This window comes from Zeus faber, assembly GCF_960531495.2.
Source record: "Zeus faber genome assembly, chromosome: 12".
NCBI lineage: Eukaryota > Metazoa > Chordata > Actinopteri > Zeiformes > Zeidae > Zeus > Zeus faber.
The window spans coordinates 19,475,263-19,495,967 of NC_137196.1; the positions used below are offsets into that span (position 1 = coordinate 19,475,263).

A 20,705-nucleotide genomic window follows, 5' to 3' on the forward strand; every position below is an offset into this window, starting at 1 on the left:
ACAGTTTTGACTTCACTCTGCAGGTTAGTATTTGTCTAAAGAAGTGATGTAAACCTTGGCTATTCATTGTGGACAGAGTTACATGAAAGGGGTTGACAAAAGGCTACAGCAGAAATAAAATATTGGTTGGTCAACTATTAATATTCCTAGGCGATTTTGGCTATTTGGCATATGCACATTTATATATTAAATGACACACCAAGGTTGATATACAGAGACTAATATTATTGACAGACTGCATTTTGTTGTGTTGTCTGCACTTTTAAATTTCGAAATAATTTCACTTTTATAAAACATGTTCTTACCGTCAAGTAAAAGCTTTTTTAAAAACGAAGATGTGTTTCGATGACGTTGTTCAACATTCTTTATAAACACAAGAACAATGCAGAGATTGCCCCATTCAGCAGGGTGTAAAGTGGCCATGTGCCAAGTAGCCATGTGGCTTTGTTGGTCCTCCAAACTATTTGCATTCTGGGAGCTGGCTGAATGGATTCAAGTGTTGTGGAAACTTTGAGGGTGATAATCTTAGAATCACAGTTTGCCACAGCCTTGTCTTTAACAAGTCATAGCTTTAAAAAGATTTGCTTGATTTGCACAAGTGACACCTTTGTTTTGAAGCTCTGATTCTTCACTTTCAAATGCGGTGAACAAAAAAAAAGTCAAATGGTACCAAATGTACCTAAAATCCACGGTGGGTCACAATTGTGATGGCTAGACTGGGTCAGAGCATCTCCAAAACAGCAGGTCTTGAGGGGTGTTCCTGGTATACAGTGGTTAGGACCTACAACAAGTGGTCCCAGGAAGGATAACCAGTGAACCAGCGAAAGGGTCATGGGCGCCCATGGCCTGATTGATGCGCTTGGGGAGTGAAGTCTAACCCGTCCGGTCCAATCTAGAGGCTATTGTTGCACAATATTTTTTTAATGCTGGCTATGACAGAAAGGTGTCAGAAGACAGAGCGCATCGCAGCTAGCTGCAGACCTTCAGAGGTCTTGTGAGCCTCGACGGGTCAGAGCTGTTCTGGTAGCATGAGCTGGAGCTACACAATATTGGGCAGGTTTAGGTTTTAATGTTGTGGCTGATTGGTGTAATATATAGGTGTATATATATATATAAACACACTGTATATTATATATACACATACACATAGACAGATAGAATACCTATTAGTATATCATATCATCATTACAGCACATTCATCATTTCAATTGGCTAAAATATTTTCCTGGGGAATTTATAATAATATAATGAATATTAAGCAAAAATTAATGAACGACGTGTCCTCTCACCTTTCACTGTGACCTGGGCCGTGGCCTGGATCATGCCGAGTGAGGACATGGCCACGCAGGTGTAGTTGGCAGACTCGCGGATGTTTGTGACCTCCAGCACGTTGCGGCCCACGGGCACCTCGTCATACTTGGTCAGCTCCACCACCCCCATCAGCCACTTCACGTAGGGCATGGGCGAACCCACCGCCACACAGGTGAGATTGACGCTGCCTCCGGGCATGACCTCGTGATTGGTGGGCGGGATGGAGAACCTGGGTGGAACACGTCGCACTGATAGGAGGGGCAAAGGGAGAAAAAGGAAAAGTGACTAATAGCCTGGTGCAGGTGAATAGGGAAGGGTAGAGGGTTTTGTGCTTCACTGAATGAACTTGCCTGACGATGGTGAGCGATAAGACATCGTAAAGTAGAGCCCGAAGAATGAAGGGGCTGATCACTTTTGTCTGAATGTGCGGGGCGTGCACAATGCAAATAATAGGACTGTCACAGAATGGCTCTGGAAATTCACAAGAAACCTTGGAGGGGGCGTTTTATCCTCCGGCTGACAAAAGGGAATATAATCAAAAAATAGCCAAGCTTTTGCCAGAGACTATATCTGGCGCTCTTTTGTCAGAGTGTCAAACGGTGGTGAGAGTTGCATCATTGAGGGACCCTGTTGAGAGAGCATTGTTTGATTTCTCCCCTCGCTTTCCTTCTCTCTCTCTCTCTCTCTCTCTCTCCCTCCCTTTGGTTCCTTGTGCCCGGCTTGTCTTTCTCACTCGGTTTCTTTCTCCCTCCCTTTGTGCAGCTCTGATATGCAGATAGGCTGACATTAAAAAGGGGTTCCCATGGAGACGAAAAGAGCCTGTTTGACGTCGCTGAGGAACAGGCAAAAAAGGCAGAGGCTCAACGCAACGCTGAGAAGCCGGCCCAAAATGAAGAGAGAACCACACATTTACATATGATTTGTTTTCTAATTAAATAAAGATACGTATTGAAAAATAGTTGCTGTACTTACACATTTTATGTGAGTCGGTTTGAGAAGATAAAAGAAAAATGAACAATGTTTTGATTACCTTCATCAATGTGAAACCCGTTTGTGGTCTTGTTTATTCTAACTGTTATTGACTTAAGGCATTAGGATAAAAGGGAGGTCATCTTCCGGCTCGGCAGGAAAGCAAAGCCAGACCTTTAGCTAGCTACCTGACAGTGAGAACCTGATGCTACACCCCCAATATGAACAGGAAATTATCCGTGTAGAATTTATACTGCTTGTTTCCGTTAATGTGCTTCAACATCGTCTCCCTGGGAGGGAAAAATAAATGCCTGGGACTGTAATTGCTCTTTTGCACTGGTCCCCATGAAAATGGATTTTCAAATTTGACTCCCCCTAACCCCCTCCACCCCCCACACGAACATCTCCCCTCTCCCTCCGTCTGACCTCCCCTCCCTCATCTAATTTGATTCGGAACGTCGTTACAGCCATGCTTGTTATTCCCCTCATTAAGTGGTGAAATGGAAAAATACAAAAGTACCTTTTGAGATTCCAGTCAGGGAAGGACTGGTTTTCTGGACTATAATTAAGGTTAGCTGGTTCAAGTTCCATTGAAATTTCCCAAACATTGAGTTTTTTTATTTTTATTATTAAAGAAGCATCCCCTGGGCTTAGAATTTGTCTCAATATCATATAAAATTGCAATGAAAAAAATTGGTTGGCCAGTGTGAAAATGGAGTATGCATGGCAGTCACAAGTATTGGAAACTGCACTTCCCAGTCTGTTATATTCAAATTTGCTGTTTCCAAGTAAGTATTTTATTCACAGAATATTTTTGCAACATCTCCCGTCTTTTTATTTCTAAAAAAAATAAAGGCATCCTCTCTGTTTATCAAAAGACAATAATCTTTCATAAGCAAATAAATCAATATAACAGTGGGAAAGTGGGGAAGAGTGGGTTTGAAAGAGGTTATGCAATCAAGATGGGATGCATGCACCGCGTGGATATACAGTATGCAAAGGGATTTTGTTAGTCCATGCAACCACACAAACATAATAAAAACGTGCTGATGGAGACAGCCGGAAGGGCATCATGGATGCAATGAGACACGTTTCCTTTGAGGTTCACAGGCATAGGGGGCAAGTTGCACACTTACATGCAAATAGCCCAAACTTGGGATCTAGGCAAAGCATGCTTTCTGGTGCAGACGGAAGAGATGAGACGCCTAACAAGCCTGACTAGAAAATGGAGTACGCAATATGAACAAAACCTTCTATGATTTTACCATATAGATTAGATGTGTACATCTGATTGCTGGTGTAACTAACACATGGCAGAATTGATTTGAGAAATTCTGAATCTGAGTCTGCTTCAGGTAAATGTGCTCAAACGAAGCACCACATGTATCTGCTCAGATACCGTAATGCTCCACCATGGTTTAGCCAACATTTATGAAGGAAAAAAAAGGGTAGAGACTTGATAATGACAAGCATGCCTAATGTAATACCATTAGGCTCAGAGTATCTGTTACTTCGTCATGATTTTAAAGACTAAACAGTGCTAAGAGCAGCCCTTCAATAGAGGCCTGTGTATATTGAACACTTAATGTTGTGAATAATTCATAGCGTGCGGTTAAGTTTGGAGAGGTGCTGTGGAACAAAATGACTAGGGGGCAGGTAATTGTTATCGATTCCGCTAAAGCCTCTCTCCTGTTGAGAGCGGCTCGGAGAGACAGGCTTCGGGACTCTATCAAAACCACAAAATAACCCCCGTCTCTGCTCCACCTGCCTGCTTGCTGGATATCTATAAATTTAACTGCCTTGAAAAAGTGCCCGAGGATAGCAGAAGCTGTTCAGTCAATCAATATCCGAGCAAGCTGGCACATAGTCAGCAGGTTCGTGGGCTTCCTGGCAGGAGACGTGGGCTAACGTGATAGCTAATCATCCCCTTGTCAGTGCACTGCCAACTTGTGTATCCCATTGGTCAACTGTTCCTATGGCAACATCCTTAGCTGTCTGGACGATGAGTATAATGTGTAAATATTTTGTTCATATTTTACAATACTCATACCTTCAAGTGTCTATCACAACTGGCTGATTCCTTACTTTGGAATGAATGCTGGTTTAAAGTCCAAATGCTGTGCCAGTGAATTTAAATCCAATGTCAAACACAATATTTACATTTGTCTATTGCAAGATGTTAATTTGGAAGGAAAGTGGGTGACTCTCCTGCTGACTCTCCCCACAGGCTAACGTGCGTCCCATCACATCCTCGAGACTCCAGGTAGAGGACGCCCGTGGCGCTAAAACAGACGTAATCCCTTGTGAACGGCTTTGGCAACTCTGATGCCCATGTCCCTCGACGGGGGAAGCCGGGGAGTTACTACCTAAATACCTGGCAAATCCTGTTGCTACCCAAATACCCGAGTAATCCTTCCATCCACACAACCTTCCTATGCTGTGTTTACATGGAGGCTGTCGGTTGGAGAAGTTTGCGGGTGAAAGCAGCCAGTGTTGACAATGGGCGTGGTTGACAGCAACTGTATGGGAGCAGCTGAGAACATGCAGAGCAAGGTAGACAACCCGTGAAGGGACAATGACTCAAGCAAAATGTGCAGCTCGAATAGTGTGTGGGTTAAGAGCTGAAATATTAAACCGTTATTACATAATCGCCTGATCACAATTATTGGGACGAGAGCTATCACATGGTTATGATTCTAAAATAATATGCTTCCATGAGAATTCAAGGGCAATTTTAAGCCAATGTGAGAAAGTGTTGCAACAAATAGAATGTGAATTTGGCATGCGTCATCAGCTGATTTGAGGAAAATGTCTCAATGTTCAATACCGATAAATGTTTCTTCTTCACGAGGTGGATGTGTATTATTACATTTACATTTACATTTAGTCATTTAGCAGACGCTTTTATCCAAAGCGACTTACAATTGTTCAAACACCGACGGACGCAGCCATCAGGAGCAATTAGGGGTTAAGTGTCTTGCTCAAGGACACTACAGCATGCTAGCAGGAGGAGCCTGGGATCGAACCAGCAACCTTTGGATCACTAGACCACCAGCTCTACCTCCTGAGCTACCATCCCCTGTTATAGCCCATTATAACACCATCATAGGCACATACTATGATAGCGACACAAATAATTGCGAATAATAAGTGAATCGTCTTTTATGTTTTTATCTGTGACAATTAATCATCAACTAAAATTTCATGATAGTGAAAATGCCCTAGTGTGGGTGGTAGGAGGAGCGCTACTGAAAGGCATGCAAGTACTAATCAGGGACCCATGCGAGCATTCAAATAAAATGATGACAAAAAACAAAAGTGTATTTTTTTTTTTTAATTACGAGGGTGGGGAATAAATGTGTTTTCTTTGGAGGGGACTGCCTGACTGATTTGTCTTTTTCCTTCTCCCCCAAAATCTGCAGCAAAAAAAAAAAAAAAAAGCAGGGTTTTAAAGAGAAAAAGTGACCAACCTTCCCGTCGATCTGTTTGTGGATGGAGTTATTTGATGGAGGTGGGCGATGAAATGGAAGAGACACAAAATGGAGAGGGAGACAGAGTGAAACAGAACAGTGCTTCCATCGACAAAGCGTAGATAAGAGGCAGCGAGACGACACAGGCACGAGACAAGGACACCTCTTTGCACCGCCACCAAGAAGGATCATTTTAGACAAAAAAATAAAAAGAAAAATTTTGGGTCATATTAACACATTTTGGAAAACACAAACACATCCAAACGAATACCGGACAACCATGTGGACCCAAAATAAAATTTCCCCGTCCTGACAGACGGAAAGAAACAAACACAGTACCATACAAAACGGCAGAAAGAGACGGCGCGGCAGAAGAAGAAGGAGCCAGCTGCAGCACTCTCTCCACGGTGACATATTGCCACGTCACCTAGATATATGAAGGAGTGCCAACAGACAGAAGCTGACGTCCCTCCGTTGTGGGATAAGCACTTGACAAACGAGCGCTCCCTCACAATCACAGGGCGGTTTGTGATTCTCCCCACGTCGATGGAGTCCTCCTTCAAAGGAGGGTCACCCAAACACATTCCCAGCGCTGAGACGTGTGTAAGTGTGTGTGCGCGCACGTACACACGCTCATGGCCACACATACAAGCAAGTAAATGGACTCACAGACAGGAAGAGGAAAAACAATCCATGGGCAGCGGCCACTTTCCCTCATACCTTCCCTCACAGAAATATGAGGAGCTCATTCTCCGGTGGCTCAGAAATGTCAAGGCGAGGCCGGTGGTTGCGGTTGTGTATTTGTATTCTGCCACAGACGAGGATTTGGATCAGGTCGTGTTGGCGAGCAGACAGACCGAGACTCGGAACGCAGCGTCCATAGCGAGCACATACGGTGTGGGGCCCCGTTGATGAGGCGTGTCGGGGCGCTCGGGAAAATTAAAGAAAACCAAACCACCCACAGACCATGCTTTATTTCGGTGGCTATAAATGACACGCTGTATTTACCAAGAGAAAATGGCATAATTAAAAATAGAACTGTGCCCGTCGATGCCAAGTGCTGAAAAATGTAATATTGATGTAATCCGCTGTGCGCACAGCAATGCGTCAGGAGGAATGTGACATCGAGAATCGATGCCTCTTCTTCTTCTTCTTACAGCCTGCGCTGTTTTTACAACTCTTACCCTACATCGATACGATGTAGGGTAAGAATTTAAAAGGAACCCACGTTCTCCTAGAGTCGGTGTTATGAGAGGCTAAATCTCCCTTTAGAGCCTCACAATTTTAAATGACAAAGAAAACAGAGGGAGATGGACAGAGGTGTCGAGGTTTTTTTTTTTGGTTTTTTTTTTCCTTCCCCTTTCTTCTTCTCTTCGTGGGGGCACCCATTAAGCCGACCCGCTGATTTGGTGCCACCGTCCTTCATCCCCTCCTCTGGGAACACGCAGATGAAACCTGAAGACACGCGGCGAGCCTTCACTCCCAATTTCGAGACGAGTGTGCCTTTTAAAAAGGTTACGCTTTGCTTGATTTTCTGTCTCCTCTCTGCGGCTGTTACAGGACTGCTGGCTGAGGGTGCAGCGGCGGTGGAGGTGCGGGGGGGCTGACAGCTCCTGGGGTCGTGTTACAAGCTATCAAGGTCCTGGAGGCCTGACTGGCGCCATTTACCACACTACAACTGTAATTCCCTTTGTGTGGTTAAGAGGGGAAAAAAACAAAAACAAAAAAACAATATTCACGTTCCCTCATGTTGAGATATCAAATATAAACACCCTGTACTGGACGCAGATTGTTATTCTGTAAAATCAGATGCGGTTTTAAGTTCCACATTGTCTTCCCTTTGGTCACAGTTATAGTGTTGTTCGGCTAAAAGGAACGAAAAAAAAAAAAAAGAGCATAATTATATAGCTCAAATACATCCCTTAGCGTTTTGGAGTCAAATTTTACATTTACAACTGTATATTTTCTTAACCAATGGGTTGTTAATTTTACAGCTGCGTCGGCGCACCCACACCGAGTGAACGCGGAGGAAGCAGCCGACACGGTTTTCATTTTGATGGATGGAAAGAAGCTTCTATTGTGATGTCAGCCTGTCAGCTCCACGGGTCTGGCCTTAACAAACTGATAGCTGAGCATGTCTCTTTCTTACCACTTCCCGCCCTGCCTGCCTGCCTGCCTGCATGCCTCCCTCCCTCCCTCCCTCTCTCTCTCTCTCTCTCTCTCTCTCTCTCTCTCTCTCTCTCTCTCTCTCTCTCTCTCCCCAATTCTTAGACCAACACCCCTACAAACAACTGGAGCAGCTATTCCGTTTCATGTGCATCAGACAGGCACAGCAGCATCTGGGGGAGGGGGTTGCATTTGGCTGACCCCGAGTATGCTCCCTGTCTTATTCAACACTTTCACAGAAACCAGCACAGTGCTGTGTGTGTGTGTGCGTGTGCATGCGCACGTATTAGTCTGCTCATACACACCGACCACAACAAAAACAAGCCCCCGGGACTCAAGGCCCCAGGAGAGGAGCTGTGTGAGGGGAAATTATAGAGCCTATCAACACTGTAAAAAACGAAAAGAAATAATATCCTCATTGTGCTTGTTTTTGTTTTTTTTTTGGGGGGGGGGGGGGTCCCCAGGAGAGAAAACGCTTTCAATGCAGCTGTTTTCACAGTGTTAGCACCTGGCAACGCTGACGGGCACACCAAGGAGGCCCGAGGTTACTTCAGCTCCACAGTGAGATATGAAACAGTGGTGATAACGGCAAGGAAATGGAGAGAGAGAGAGAGAGAGAGAGAGAGAGAGAGAGAGGGAGAGAGAGAGAGAGAGAGAGGGAAAGAGAGACAGGTGCAGGTGCTTATGGAGGTACCGGGTGAATTAGCATCGGGGGCAACACTTGCCGCTGAAGTGTGAGGAATATAACGTGTAGGCTTACCTCGCACGTATAGATTTGCGGGGGCGGAGTATCGGGTTCCCGCGCTGTTCATTGCAACGCACTCGTATTTGCCCTGGTCGGACTCCTCGCTGTTCTCAATCTGCAGGGCTCCTGCGAAGGGGATTAAAACATTTAGCCACCATGACATGACAGCAGCAGATGCCAGCAGTGGCACAACATGCACTGGAGAACCAACCCTACGACTGCGTAGACAACCCGCCTAACACGTTTTGTGTGTGTGTGTGTGTGTGTGTGTGTGTGTGTATATGTATGTGATTAAGTGTCGTGGATATGGGTGCCGTTTTATGCAAAAATCATCTACAGCAGCACACACGTTTAGCTGATTTTAGGTTTATGCAATCCACAAATCTTCATTTTTTCCTGGTCTGACAAAGCCAAAAATAGGAGCTGCAGAGACAGCTTCTTCAGAGGCCATGACTTGGGGTTAATTAGTCAGGCAAAAAAATATCACATCCCTCAGAACCTTTTCATGCTCTTTACTTCAAAAAAATAAATAAATCTGACAAAAAAAATAAAAGGCCTGACATTTGCTGAAAAAGTGCCGCTGCAGCCATCGGTTCTCCTAAACAGACGGATCGATTCAGACAATTTGGCTATTGACCATCAAGACAAAAGACAAATTGTCACGGTAGAATCGCCCCTTCCAGACGTCCAAGATAAGTATTCACAGTGCCAGGTAGCTGGGCCCATCAGTCGGAAGGATAACATATCCCTAATAACATTTGAAAGTCCCAGAGGACCAAACTTCATGTGGACCAAGCCACCATGTCACCTACCATGTAGCCAAGGCTAGGCATTTACAGACGGCTGACAGGTGAGGAGACCTGGATTTTTTTAGATTTTTAGATTAGTGTTACATTTATGGGCCATGCACTGCTGGATGGAGAAATAGTGACGGATGGGGGGGAGACAAAGTATAAATAAAATGATAACTTACCTAGATTCAATTATTTTTGATATATATGCTTTAAGCATTACTTCTCTAATAGAACATAATAGAGATACATTAGTATGTCACAAGCAGGTGATAGCGGTTATCACCTCTTGCGAACAGCATGGCGCTGGCATGACAGGCAGCTGGACGCAATGCAGTTTAGGAATGACAAAAATACAGCGAAAAAAAAAAAAAAGGCTTGTAAAGTGATGTCGGAATACGTTTTCAAACACCATGCAGAACGAGATGAATGCAACAAACAGGTTCAACACCAACCAAAAGGACCCAAATCAAGACGACACTAAAGGTGGTGGCGGTGTTGAGGTTGGAGGCTCGGACTGTTGAGAATTGGCCTACAGGATGGGGAGGGGTGTGGCATCAGACGGCACTTTGCTCCCGTGACAACAGATCGCTCGGGTGGGGTTTCAGCTTGTCGCAGTCTAGCGCTTCTCATCCCTCTGATTCAGCACTGTGCGCACCTGCATGCTAATGCTAATGTCACCGACTTGTCATTCTGCTAAATTTCTCCTGTGGGAGAAAACAGCCGGGTGCATGAGAAGGATGTAGCTGGTACCCGGAGGGCAATTGTTGGTGGTTGTCAGGGAGGGAACCCAACCTACCCAGCAAACGATTTAAGCGAATTCTGTCCACTCACATGTGGTCCAAGGTCATTGTTTTATTGTGTACCTTTACAGAAACACACACATGGGTGGGTGTTTCTGAGGCAGTGAGAATGCCCAAGAAACCGTAAAGGACCATAACACCGTAAAATCAGCACAAACTTGACTTTTACGTTATCCCTGACCCATTTCCTGACCGTAGATCGCAGTTGACGATTTTTCTATATTGTCTCTTATTTTCTGGTTTTGGAGATACCTACCTAAAGAATATCTCCTACTCAAAACTAAGGTATCACATTTTTAAAATCAGTTGTTTGTTATTTGACTGTATTTTGCATTTGTTAATGCAACGGCACTTTTTCCTTTTCAAATGGACTAAACTATTACATAATACACCAAAATTAATTACCTTTATAATTGTGTGCTGACAATTTAAAGGGCTTGATTTTACACCGGAGGTACTTTAAAGGTCCGTATGAATATTTACTGCCCAGGGATGGACAGACAGTGAGACAGACGACTTGGGCATCTCTCAAGCTGAAGTATTCTGCTCGTCCCAGATGTCCACTGTTTACCTAACCGCTGAACTGAAATCAAGCATCCAATCGGGGTAGTGGACGCCTGACTGGGGTGGGGGGGTGGGGGGAGTGAGAGTGGGGTGGGGACTGATGACTTCCATTAAAAGAGGTCGTAGTTTCCACCTTGACAATCCCCATTTCAATTCCCACGCTGTGGGAAGCGATGCGGCATAGGCTGTATGCTAATTCAGCCATTTCAATTTTCATTGAGGCGCCACACTGTAGGTAGGTAGATCCTCTAGTGGCAACGCTGGCCTTTAGTTTAAAATGCAACCATCTCTGCTATTTTCAGTGAAAAGCTAGTGGAGAGGGCTGTTTGCTTTTGTGCGTGTGTCTGTGTGTGTGTGTGTGTATCGGTCTCAGTCTGTGTGCATACATATGAGCTCATGTGCACGAACGTTTGCCCGCTACTGTGTGCAAACATGCGCGTGTTTGCGTATTTGTATATACAAGGTGGGGCAGGGGTGAGTATACGTAGGATCATTCCCAGCCCGGCAGTATACGTGTCGCCTTGAGCGAGGCTTCTGCACCATTTATTCCCCATTTTCCAGGGTTGGACATTGTTTGTTTGTTTGCTTGGGCAAAAGACATAGCAGACAGATAATGGGCTGACAAGTTGTGCGGCGGAGGGTAAGTGAGAGGTGCACGGAAATGGGGTTGGCGGCACCAGTGCATATGATTCTGGTGAGGCCACATTGGGGGGGAGGGGTGGTGGGCAGGTGCACAGGGCTAACGAGGATGTGGGGGGGAGGGGGAAATGGAGACGTGACTTTTTTTTTCTGACACAATTTGTTCATCATCCTTACCTCTAATTGGCGTACCACCTAGGTGGGGGTAATTTAAATGCAAACAGGGTTGAAGAGATTGGTTAGTAATCCACTCACACCATTGGGAAATAAAATATGGGGCTACGCACAGCCCAGAGATACAATATACTACCAGTGAAGGTGGAAGCCACTTCAACGCCACAAAGTAAGTACGGTTCCATAGGATGAAATTAAAAAGAAAAGGCAGAACTGTAACTATGAAGCGAGCACAGAGAGTCTGGATGTGAGTCAAGTATACAAATAACAAATGCATTAACGGCAAAACGCTCCCAAATGAACTGCCGCCGCTTGAGCATTTGTAGACTGCAGGCCTGGATCCAGTCTGTTTTGTGCTTGAATCATAGTGCTGACAACATTGCGTACGATTTTGCTCAGGTCGAGCATCCACATGTTCGAAATTCAGGTGGCTTACATTTTATTCCCCCTTTTTGAACACAGGTCAGCGAACACAAGGAGAGCGTGTGCAAGAGGAACTGAGCATTAAGAATGCACTTCAGGGAACCATGTTCGTCTTAGAGATTGCAATCTCAAAATATGTTTGTACCTACTGAACACAGAGAAAAAGGGATGAGGTCAAAGAGATGTTGAGGAGTTAGTACAAATGCAACAAGGGTGCAAAAGTCCATATCTATAACAAAACAGAAGGAAACAAAAATTAAAATATAAATAAATAAAATAACTCATCTCATAACTCAATAAATGAACAATACGATCCACAATACCAGCCCCGGTGGATGACGGCCTTGGGTATTAGAACTGTGGAAGTCAAATTATTTCGGTTTTTGTGTGATGTGGACAGATATGAGACTCTTAAGGTTGTAGGCCATTAGGAAAATGCAACAGCAGATGTCAGGGAAAGGGTAAGAGATATGAGCAGTTGTAAAACTGAGGATGTTACGTACCACATTTGGGGGCACGGTAGAGCATACACCAGAAAAAGCTTACTGTCTTGTTTGTATCCAAAACGAATGAGATCCAACTCCAATCCAATTTTATCCAATTTGGGTCATTGTTGTAATTAAAGAAATAGGGCGTCCTCGTAGAAAATTTGAGGATCCCATTCAGGATCACCGACAGAGTTGGTGATCCGAATGGGCCAAGTGTTGTCATCCCAGTGACCCACATTTTGTGTGTAGCGGTCACTTTACTGACAGGCTTTGTTAAAGGGCCCTCTCATCTTTAATCTTGGGGCCCGGGACCTGGAATCCGGCCTGACACACTCTAAATGAGGTTTAGCGGGGCGCGACAAGACTGAGCCCGGTCAAACCCACTAATCTTACCAACTCGCACCTTTTCCATCTGATCCGGGTCAGGGCTGAGCTGTTTATTTATCAAGTGGCCGAGCATTGTGAACAGGGGGCACGTCATTGATTTTCTTTTCTTTCTTATATTCTCTTAACGTCTATATACCAGCTAACGCAGTTTACTCAAGAGTGACTGCAGGTATATTTGCATGTTTGAGAGGGGCTTCATTTTTTATTGTGTAATGTTTTATGTGATATCAAAGGATGGCAAGTGGATGGACTTCCTGCAATGGGGGCGGGTTTGCAATAACCAAATATTAAATACGGTGTCGCTTTCTAAAGTGTGATTTGGAAAAGAAAAAATCTGAAAATAGAGATCATGATGGGGTACTGCTGCATTTCTAGTCCCTGTTTTGTGGAAACGGATGCATCATATCAGCATTCAAAATTAAAACATGACAGTCTGCTTACATCTTATCTCATGTTAAATAGCCATTTTAGAACCATTTAGCATCCTGTGTCTAAACTATATTTACATCTTTACCCTATAAACCCAAATTATACCCAAATTGTGGAGAAAAATGGAATCCAAGTGTACCTGATCGGAGTTGCTTGATGCGCCCATTGCTGCTGTTGATGTCCACAGGTAGCATGTCCTTGAACCAGGTTATTTCGGGGTCTGGGTTCCCACTGGCAGCACAAAGCATGGTGGCGGTTCGGGTCCTTTCAACCACCTTCAGCTGGGGACCCATATCTATGTTAGGGAAGCCATGGGGTATCTGGTTCTCTGAAATACACAAAGATATTGTATTAGGTTTAACATAACATTAAGCTGCTAAGGACAGAGAAGCCAATGTCGAGAACATCAATTCCAGTTGCTGGCGGCCAAGCATACAACCCAAAAGAACAAAATTAAAATAAAATTAAAAAAACAGACAGCAGAGGAATATTCTGTATGTACACTGTCTGAATAGCCAAATTGGTTCCACATATGATTGGCTATAATTGTGTGTAGTGCATTCACCACCATAGGGAGTTTTGGCTTAGAAGAGAGAAAAGGGAGGTGCAATCGGCTGCCTGAGGGCATCTGCACACACAAGCCGCCTTAGGCTTTGCAAAAAAAACAAACCTTCTTTGAATAATCCAACTGATGATAATATATGCCAGTGAACTGCCATGATAGCACACTGAAAATAAACCGGTGTTAATATTCCAATGGCGCTTTCCATTTGGATTCTACTGTACAGTGGACAGCTAAGTGGCTGTTGATCTTGAAGCTGTCTTATAATTAATTAAACAACAGGGTGGATTTGGCCCTCGGGAGATCTGGTTATCAGCTCATCCTCAGAACTGTAATCTCTTCTCTCTATCAGTCTTCTCGTATGCAGATAATTGTGTTTAGGGCCGTTGCCTTTGGTCAGTACACTCATGCGGTGTGTCGCACAGACAAAAACCGTGCTCATGATAATGGAAACTTTTGGCAGTGGCCCTTCGTGACATGACACTTAGCCCCAGGTTATTATCAACCAAATATAGAACGGTGCATAGAAGTTGAAATGAAAAGCCTTTTCTGTTCTAAATAATTAAAGAAATCTGTGCAAACATGATCATAATAACCCAAAATTCACATTTTAGGCAGTGAGGAAAAAGCTATATTGAGCCCACCTGCTTTCCTGTTTAGGATTATGGTGTATGGGCCATTCTGCAGGTGACAGAGTTTGAAATGATATAAATGTGAAAGAGTGTGCCAAGAAGCCTTACATAAAAAATTAAAAGGTAAAAAACTCCTTTCATTCAACACAGACAGAAACCAGGAACCAAGATTCATTGAGAGACATTTGAAGTCCAGAGTGATGCAGAGTTGTCTGAGGGTTGTCCCCAGACACTCACAATGTCAGAACTTGTAATATATGTATATTTTGATAATATTCTCAACAGAGCCGTGCCCTACAGACTTGCCTCCAGTGCCAATGCCAAAAGACTCTTAACTAGGATAAAAAACAATATACTTCCACAGAAATTACAAACATCCTTTAGAGGAAAAAAATCAATTGTTTAATCACAGATCCTGCGCCCATTGGTGTTCATTTTCTCATATAACCGCTATGATTCATTTTCATGAAATGCTGCAGACATCGAAGGGACGGTTTTGTTTTTCTTTGTTTGTATGACATTAGACCTCTGTTCCTCAGAATTGGTCAAAACAATTGCTCGAGAAAATTAATTAAAAACCTGTAGTATGTGCTGTTTGAAAAAGGAGAGATAATGTTCTGAGTTGATGTTAATTCTTGTTTCACTTTTTTTTTTTAACCTGCTTATTCCAGTTCAGGGTCAGAATGAACTTGAATCTATCCCATAGCACTGGCTGTGGACCAAAATTTGCTGGAAAACTTCTCTTTTGGATTATTCAACCACGTCTCTAGGTATAAGACACAAGGGCCCTGACACAACAGAAATTGTCAGTGCAAGCTTACTTGGTGTCTACCTGTGGAAAAGGTGGTACCAGTACCAAAGCTATGTCGTTGGTTAGCAAGATAGGTAGCAATTCACATTATGTTAAGAAGTCATTATTATAGGATTATGAGAATTACCTAAATTGATAGCTTTAATCATTTTGGACAACAGCTTTGACATTTGCAAAAACACTTTTGCCAATGGTCAATAACACACATTTTTGTGTGAAAGTTAATTTGAGTGAACTGTTAACTGTACAAGTGGGTGTTTCTGCCGTGCACTTCTCTAAAGGAAGCAAATCCACCAATTGTAAGAGTTGTAATTATAATTTCAAATTATTCACTCATTATCGCGGGGGTATTAAAAACCAACATATAGCGTGAGACTTCCTATGAATTTTGGGAACATTGGAAGATTCTGAATATTGCTCAATGTTTGACGGTAGTGAAAAATGGAAATCGCCACTTTCACAGTGCGAGCCTCTAAGGAGCTATCACACGAGTCAGTGGCTTTCTCAAATCAGAAATCACAAACAGGGAATAATTTAAAAGGCAAACAGCTGCAACTTTTATGTGAAGCTTTCCCCTTCTCCTGCCTAGTGTTTGCATTGCGGGGGAGCTGTCAGTACAAGTGGCTGACACAAACCCAGAGCTTTTGCGCAGCCTCCCTGATTAGCGGAAAAAGCTCCCACATGGCTTTGGTGAGTGTGTGAATTCACACATGACAATGTTGGAAGACAGAGTGCGGGCAAAATACATGGAAGTGTTAAGCACACCTGCAAAGAAGTATGTGTGCTGTTATAGTGTTGAGAATTCTAACATCCAAGGTTAGCTACTCCCTAGAGACAGTAGCCACGGAAGAAATACAAAGACAGCTCCATTTTGTGAGCAAACAAAGCAGATTTTAATTCTGCAGTAAATGACTCACTACTGTCTGAGCCTGTTCCAATTGAAATTGTTCTGATCGATGCACAACGGAATTAGAAACAAAATCATTAAGGAACCGAGAGACCAAGATGACGGCCGAAGGAAAGAACAGGGTGGAGAGAAAAAGACAGCCAAAAGTCCAAATTTGATAGATGTCAAATGAAATAGTCCAGGTCCATCTACATTAGTTTGTTGGTTGTTCCAAGAAGTAAATGTTCATGGCAAAAGACGAGAACGACAAAGTCCAAAGCCTGATTGTGACTTGACATGAGGGCGGGATTACTTCCTGTAAAACCATGTTCGCAGGTTTGAGCTTGCATGTACACATGACCAGCACAGCCATCTCACCTGCTTTTCCAGTCGTTGGTTTGCTTTTTTCTAAACTAGGCCCGCCGCCACCAAAGCCATTACTGTTGACGCTTATTTTGATCAGTGTGTTCATTTTTTGACCTACTCTCACATCTGCGCTATAAGAACAAAATGTTAGTGTAAAATTGCAATTGTTTCAGCTGTATCTGTTGTCCATACCAATTGCACATATATAATAACTGAATGTGAATATTTTAATTACATTAAAAAAAATTCCCCAAATAGTCCCAACAGTCACATATTCCATGGCACCCGTGTCGTATGAGTTTAGGATGGCAATGCCATCCTCATCTACTGTTTTACAATTTAGTATTTTCATATTGTATAGTAGCAAGTTCAGTTTTTTTTTTTTAATTGGCTTTTTCCTTTATTCTTTTACTTGTTCAATTGTATTTGTCTCTGTGTTAATGCCTGGAGCAAGTTTCAGCTGAAAAATAACAATTCATTCAAGTTTTATGGAATGAAATAAGGTATTGTTGAATGCTTTTGAGGCCTTGTAGACCTATATTAAGAACTATATTAAGAACTTGAGTTCTTAATATGCCTTAAGCTGTTTCCAGACAGCTCCACTGAATAAAGCTGAAAGCCTTTTAAACCAACCAAAGCTGCTTTCACACATGCACTGCTCTGTGGGAATGCAAATGTCCGAATCATTTGGACCGGACATCATCCGGACTTTACAAAGCCAGCACCCGCGTACAAAGTCCACGGAATCTCCAACTGAGCGGTATGTATGAACACTACAGGTAATTGTCTGGAGCATTGAAAGCGAGTTTGTGGGCATATTGCGTGTTGGATACATCTCTATCATGGGCCAGTTATTTAGCTTCGTGCACGAAGCGTAGCTGCTTCATATTCCTTTCTGCTTTCCTTTATATTCCTTTCCACTGTTTAGTTTGTATTACGTCGGTAGCCTGGTCCGCCTTCTTGGATGTGCTAAAACTCCGTAGTGACATGTCGTTATTGTGTCACGTCCAGCCTCCTGCACTCTCTGCCCAGGCTCCAGCCCTCGTCTAAACCAAACTGAATATTTCCACGTAGTGTAAACGCGTCTGACACGACTCGGCTGCAATGTGCACATGATCCACAGGGATACTCACCCACTGTGCGTCCGCTGTCTCGGCCAAGCAAACGTGGAAGCAGCGCTATCGGACCCGTTCTTTTGGGTCAACTGTGCGAGTCTGATGCTTGAAGTCATCCGCCATCGGGCAGACATCTTCGGTTACTGCCCTAGTCGTCCCCATACTGCCAAAAGGCCTATGGGCGACTTGAGTGAGGGCGAAGAGGGGGAATTTGCTCTTGCATTCTTGGGCCTTGTTTCGAGGCCATGCTCCCCCGCTTCTAAGGATCTCCCTCAGCATCCGTGCCAGGTGGATCAGAAGGAGTTGGCGGCGCAGCAGGAGTGGCACTACTTCCATGCAGCCATGGGGCTGTGCTGTGCTGGAGGATTTTACCAGAGAGATGAGGTCGTCATGGGGCGCTCCCCAGAAGCCGCGTTCCCCCGTCTAGCAGTTTAACCAGTGGCCGACCCCGGACACTGAGGCAGGGTTGGGATACCTGGCCATGCCCCCCCTGGAGGAATCGGTAGCTGCCCACCTCTGCCTCTCCTCACCGTGGAAAAGCCTTAGCTACCGGGCCAAGGCATGTAGGCTTGCTGCTGGACCGTCCGCTCGTCCTCGTGTTTTAGCACGAAAGAGACATTCTACTGTACCAAGCCCCGTGCCAGCGAAAGCCGTGCAGTTAATGTACACAAAATACACACAGTCTTTATTTCCCGTCTCTCCCTCCAGTGTGTTTGTCGAGGCCCCCTGTCCACTCAATAGACATGAGCATCATAGCCTGAAACAAAAGTATGAGCCCGAAGCCTCAGGTGAGGCTCCCTGCCCAGATAATGTAGCCGAAGGCTCAATTTGTGTGCAAATCTGCCCTGTACCATCGCGACCAGAATCTAGCGCATGCCTTTCCACTTGTGTGAGCGTATGGAGAGATTTCTCCCTGGGTAGAGAGGACGATTTGAAAAGGACTATGCGCTGTAGTTCGCCCTTCGTCCACCAGCGTGTGCTGGAGTCACACTGACGAAAGTCTTGGACTCAACATCCGTCATCCTGGAACAGGCAATTCTGTCTTCGCTGGAGAAGAAATTGGGACATATCTCCACATTCCAAAAAAAAAAGAAAAAAAAAAAAAAAGACAGTTCTTCTCTGAGACCAATCTGGGAATCTTAAACAAAACATTGAGAAAGCACCCGTAACCAATGTTAACACACCGTCACCTGTTCAAATCAATCCGACGAGGAGACTGGTTCATGTCGGTGGATTTTAAAGATGCTTACTTTCACAACCAGCTGTGGAAAGGCACAGGAAATTTCTGAGGTTCGCCTTTCAGAACAGGGCGTACAAGTTTTGTGTTCTCCCGTTCATTCTCTCTCTCTCTCTCTCTCTCTCTCTCTCTCTCTCTCTGGCCCTCTATATTCACTATTGGTGTGGAGGCAGCTATTGGCCCTGTGCGCATCCAGGGAATAGACTTTCTGTTATTCCGTACAATCTCCTGACAATAGTGGTGTGGATGGAACTGGCACATTCCCACACGGGAGCACTGGTTGACCATCACCTCAGACTGGGTTTTCTGGTGAATTGGAAAAAGAGCGCTCTGGTTCCAGCCCAGCGCACTGGGTATTTGAGTCTCGATCTGGACTCACGGTCGATGCATGTACGACTGACTCGGACAAGGATGTTAGCTGTGGCCACTGCAGCTTGCACGCTGTCCCTGCACAAGGTCGCCAGGGAACTTTGGGTTATGGTCCTGCTTGGCTTGATGGGGGCTGCCTCAGCCGCAGTCACACTGGGTCTGTTCAGGATGAGACCTGGTTTATAAAACAGCTGGTGCATCCAGGGACCTCTCCTTGGAACTGACCATTACGCAATGCCGAGACGGCCTGAGGTTTTGGCTAACCCCCGGCAACCTCATGAAAAGGGGATGGGTCCAGTGACAGTGCATGTTGTGATAAAAAACAATGTGTCCTTGTAAGGCAGGGGGGGCACGAGACCCAGCACATCAGTCTGTTGGAGTTGGAGTAGTTGGCCCTGTTAGACCTGCACTGTGGGTGAAAGGGCACCACCGTGAAGGGAACACCGCAACGTTTGCTTATATCAATCGTCAGGGTGGCGTCTGCTCCCTAACGATCCATCAGGTGGAGTCTAGAATTTTGCTGTGGGCCTTTTCCAACCTCTGCTGCCTGTCAGCATATCACATTCAGGGCAGGCAAATCCTGGGAGTGGATTTATTATCGAGGGGACGGCCTAGAGTTTTGGTTTGGCCCATTGATCCGCTGGTTATGGACATGATCTGGCGTCGATTCGGCCGAGCAGAGGTAGATCTGTTGGCTTCACGAGACAAGGCTCATTGTGCTCTATGGTACTCCATTCGGAACGACGACCCCCCCAATTGGGCCCCGATGCTGGCTCACCGCTGGCCTTGAGCTCGTCTCTGTGCATTTCCTCCCCTCCCGCCATAGCAGCAGGTGCTGGACATGGTGAGGAAGGAGAGGGGGAACTGGTTCTGGAAGCACCTTTGTGTCTGACACAGAGTTGGTTCACAGACCTGAGGTCCCTCATCATGGGTACGCCCTGGGATGATCCCGCTTAGGTAAGACTGATGCAGGCAGTGGGGGAAATCTTCCATCCGGCTCCCCACAAGTGGAAACTAGTCGCCTGGCCCCTGAGCGGGACGGCTTTTAAACAAAGGTTTACCCATGGAGGTGGTGGAAATAATTCAGAGCACTAGAGCCTTGTCAACGAGGGAGCTTTACACGTCTTTGAGTGCTGGTGTGTGTGGCGCATGAAGATGACCTATAACGCTGTAATATTATGGTCATACTCAGTTTCCTCCAAGGCCTGGATGTAAAAGTATTGGCACTGTCCATCCTCAAGGTGTACCTGGCCACTATATCGGCCTGTCATAGTGGTGTGGATGGCAAACAACTGAGCAGTCACATTTTGGCATCCAGGTTCATGCAGGGCACCCGCCGGTTATGCCCGTGTGTGTAGTTGCTGACCC

The 20,705-nt window shown here is 44.8% G+C and overlaps 1 protein-coding gene across 3 annotated transcripts in view; it reads right to left on the reverse strand.

The window, feature by feature from the left end:
- Window positions 1-20,705, reverse strand: part of LOC307238227 (receptor-type tyrosine-protein phosphatase F) — a 199,450-nt gene that overhangs the window by 73,766 nt on the left and 104,979 nt on the right. For all 3 annotated transcript variants that reach the window (XM_080011136.1, XM_080011134.1, XM_080011135.1), the window contains exons 5-7: window positions 13,499-13,687; window positions 8,677-8,787; window positions 1,290-1,559 (exon numbers count right to left, since the gene is read on the reverse strand). In XM_080011136.1, coding sequence (XP_079867262.1) covers window positions 1,290-1,559; window positions 8,677-8,787; window positions 13,499-13,687 — 570 coding nt within the window. The remainder of the gene's footprint in view (window positions 1-1,289; window positions 1,560-8,676; window positions 8,788-13,498; window positions 13,688-20,705) is intronic.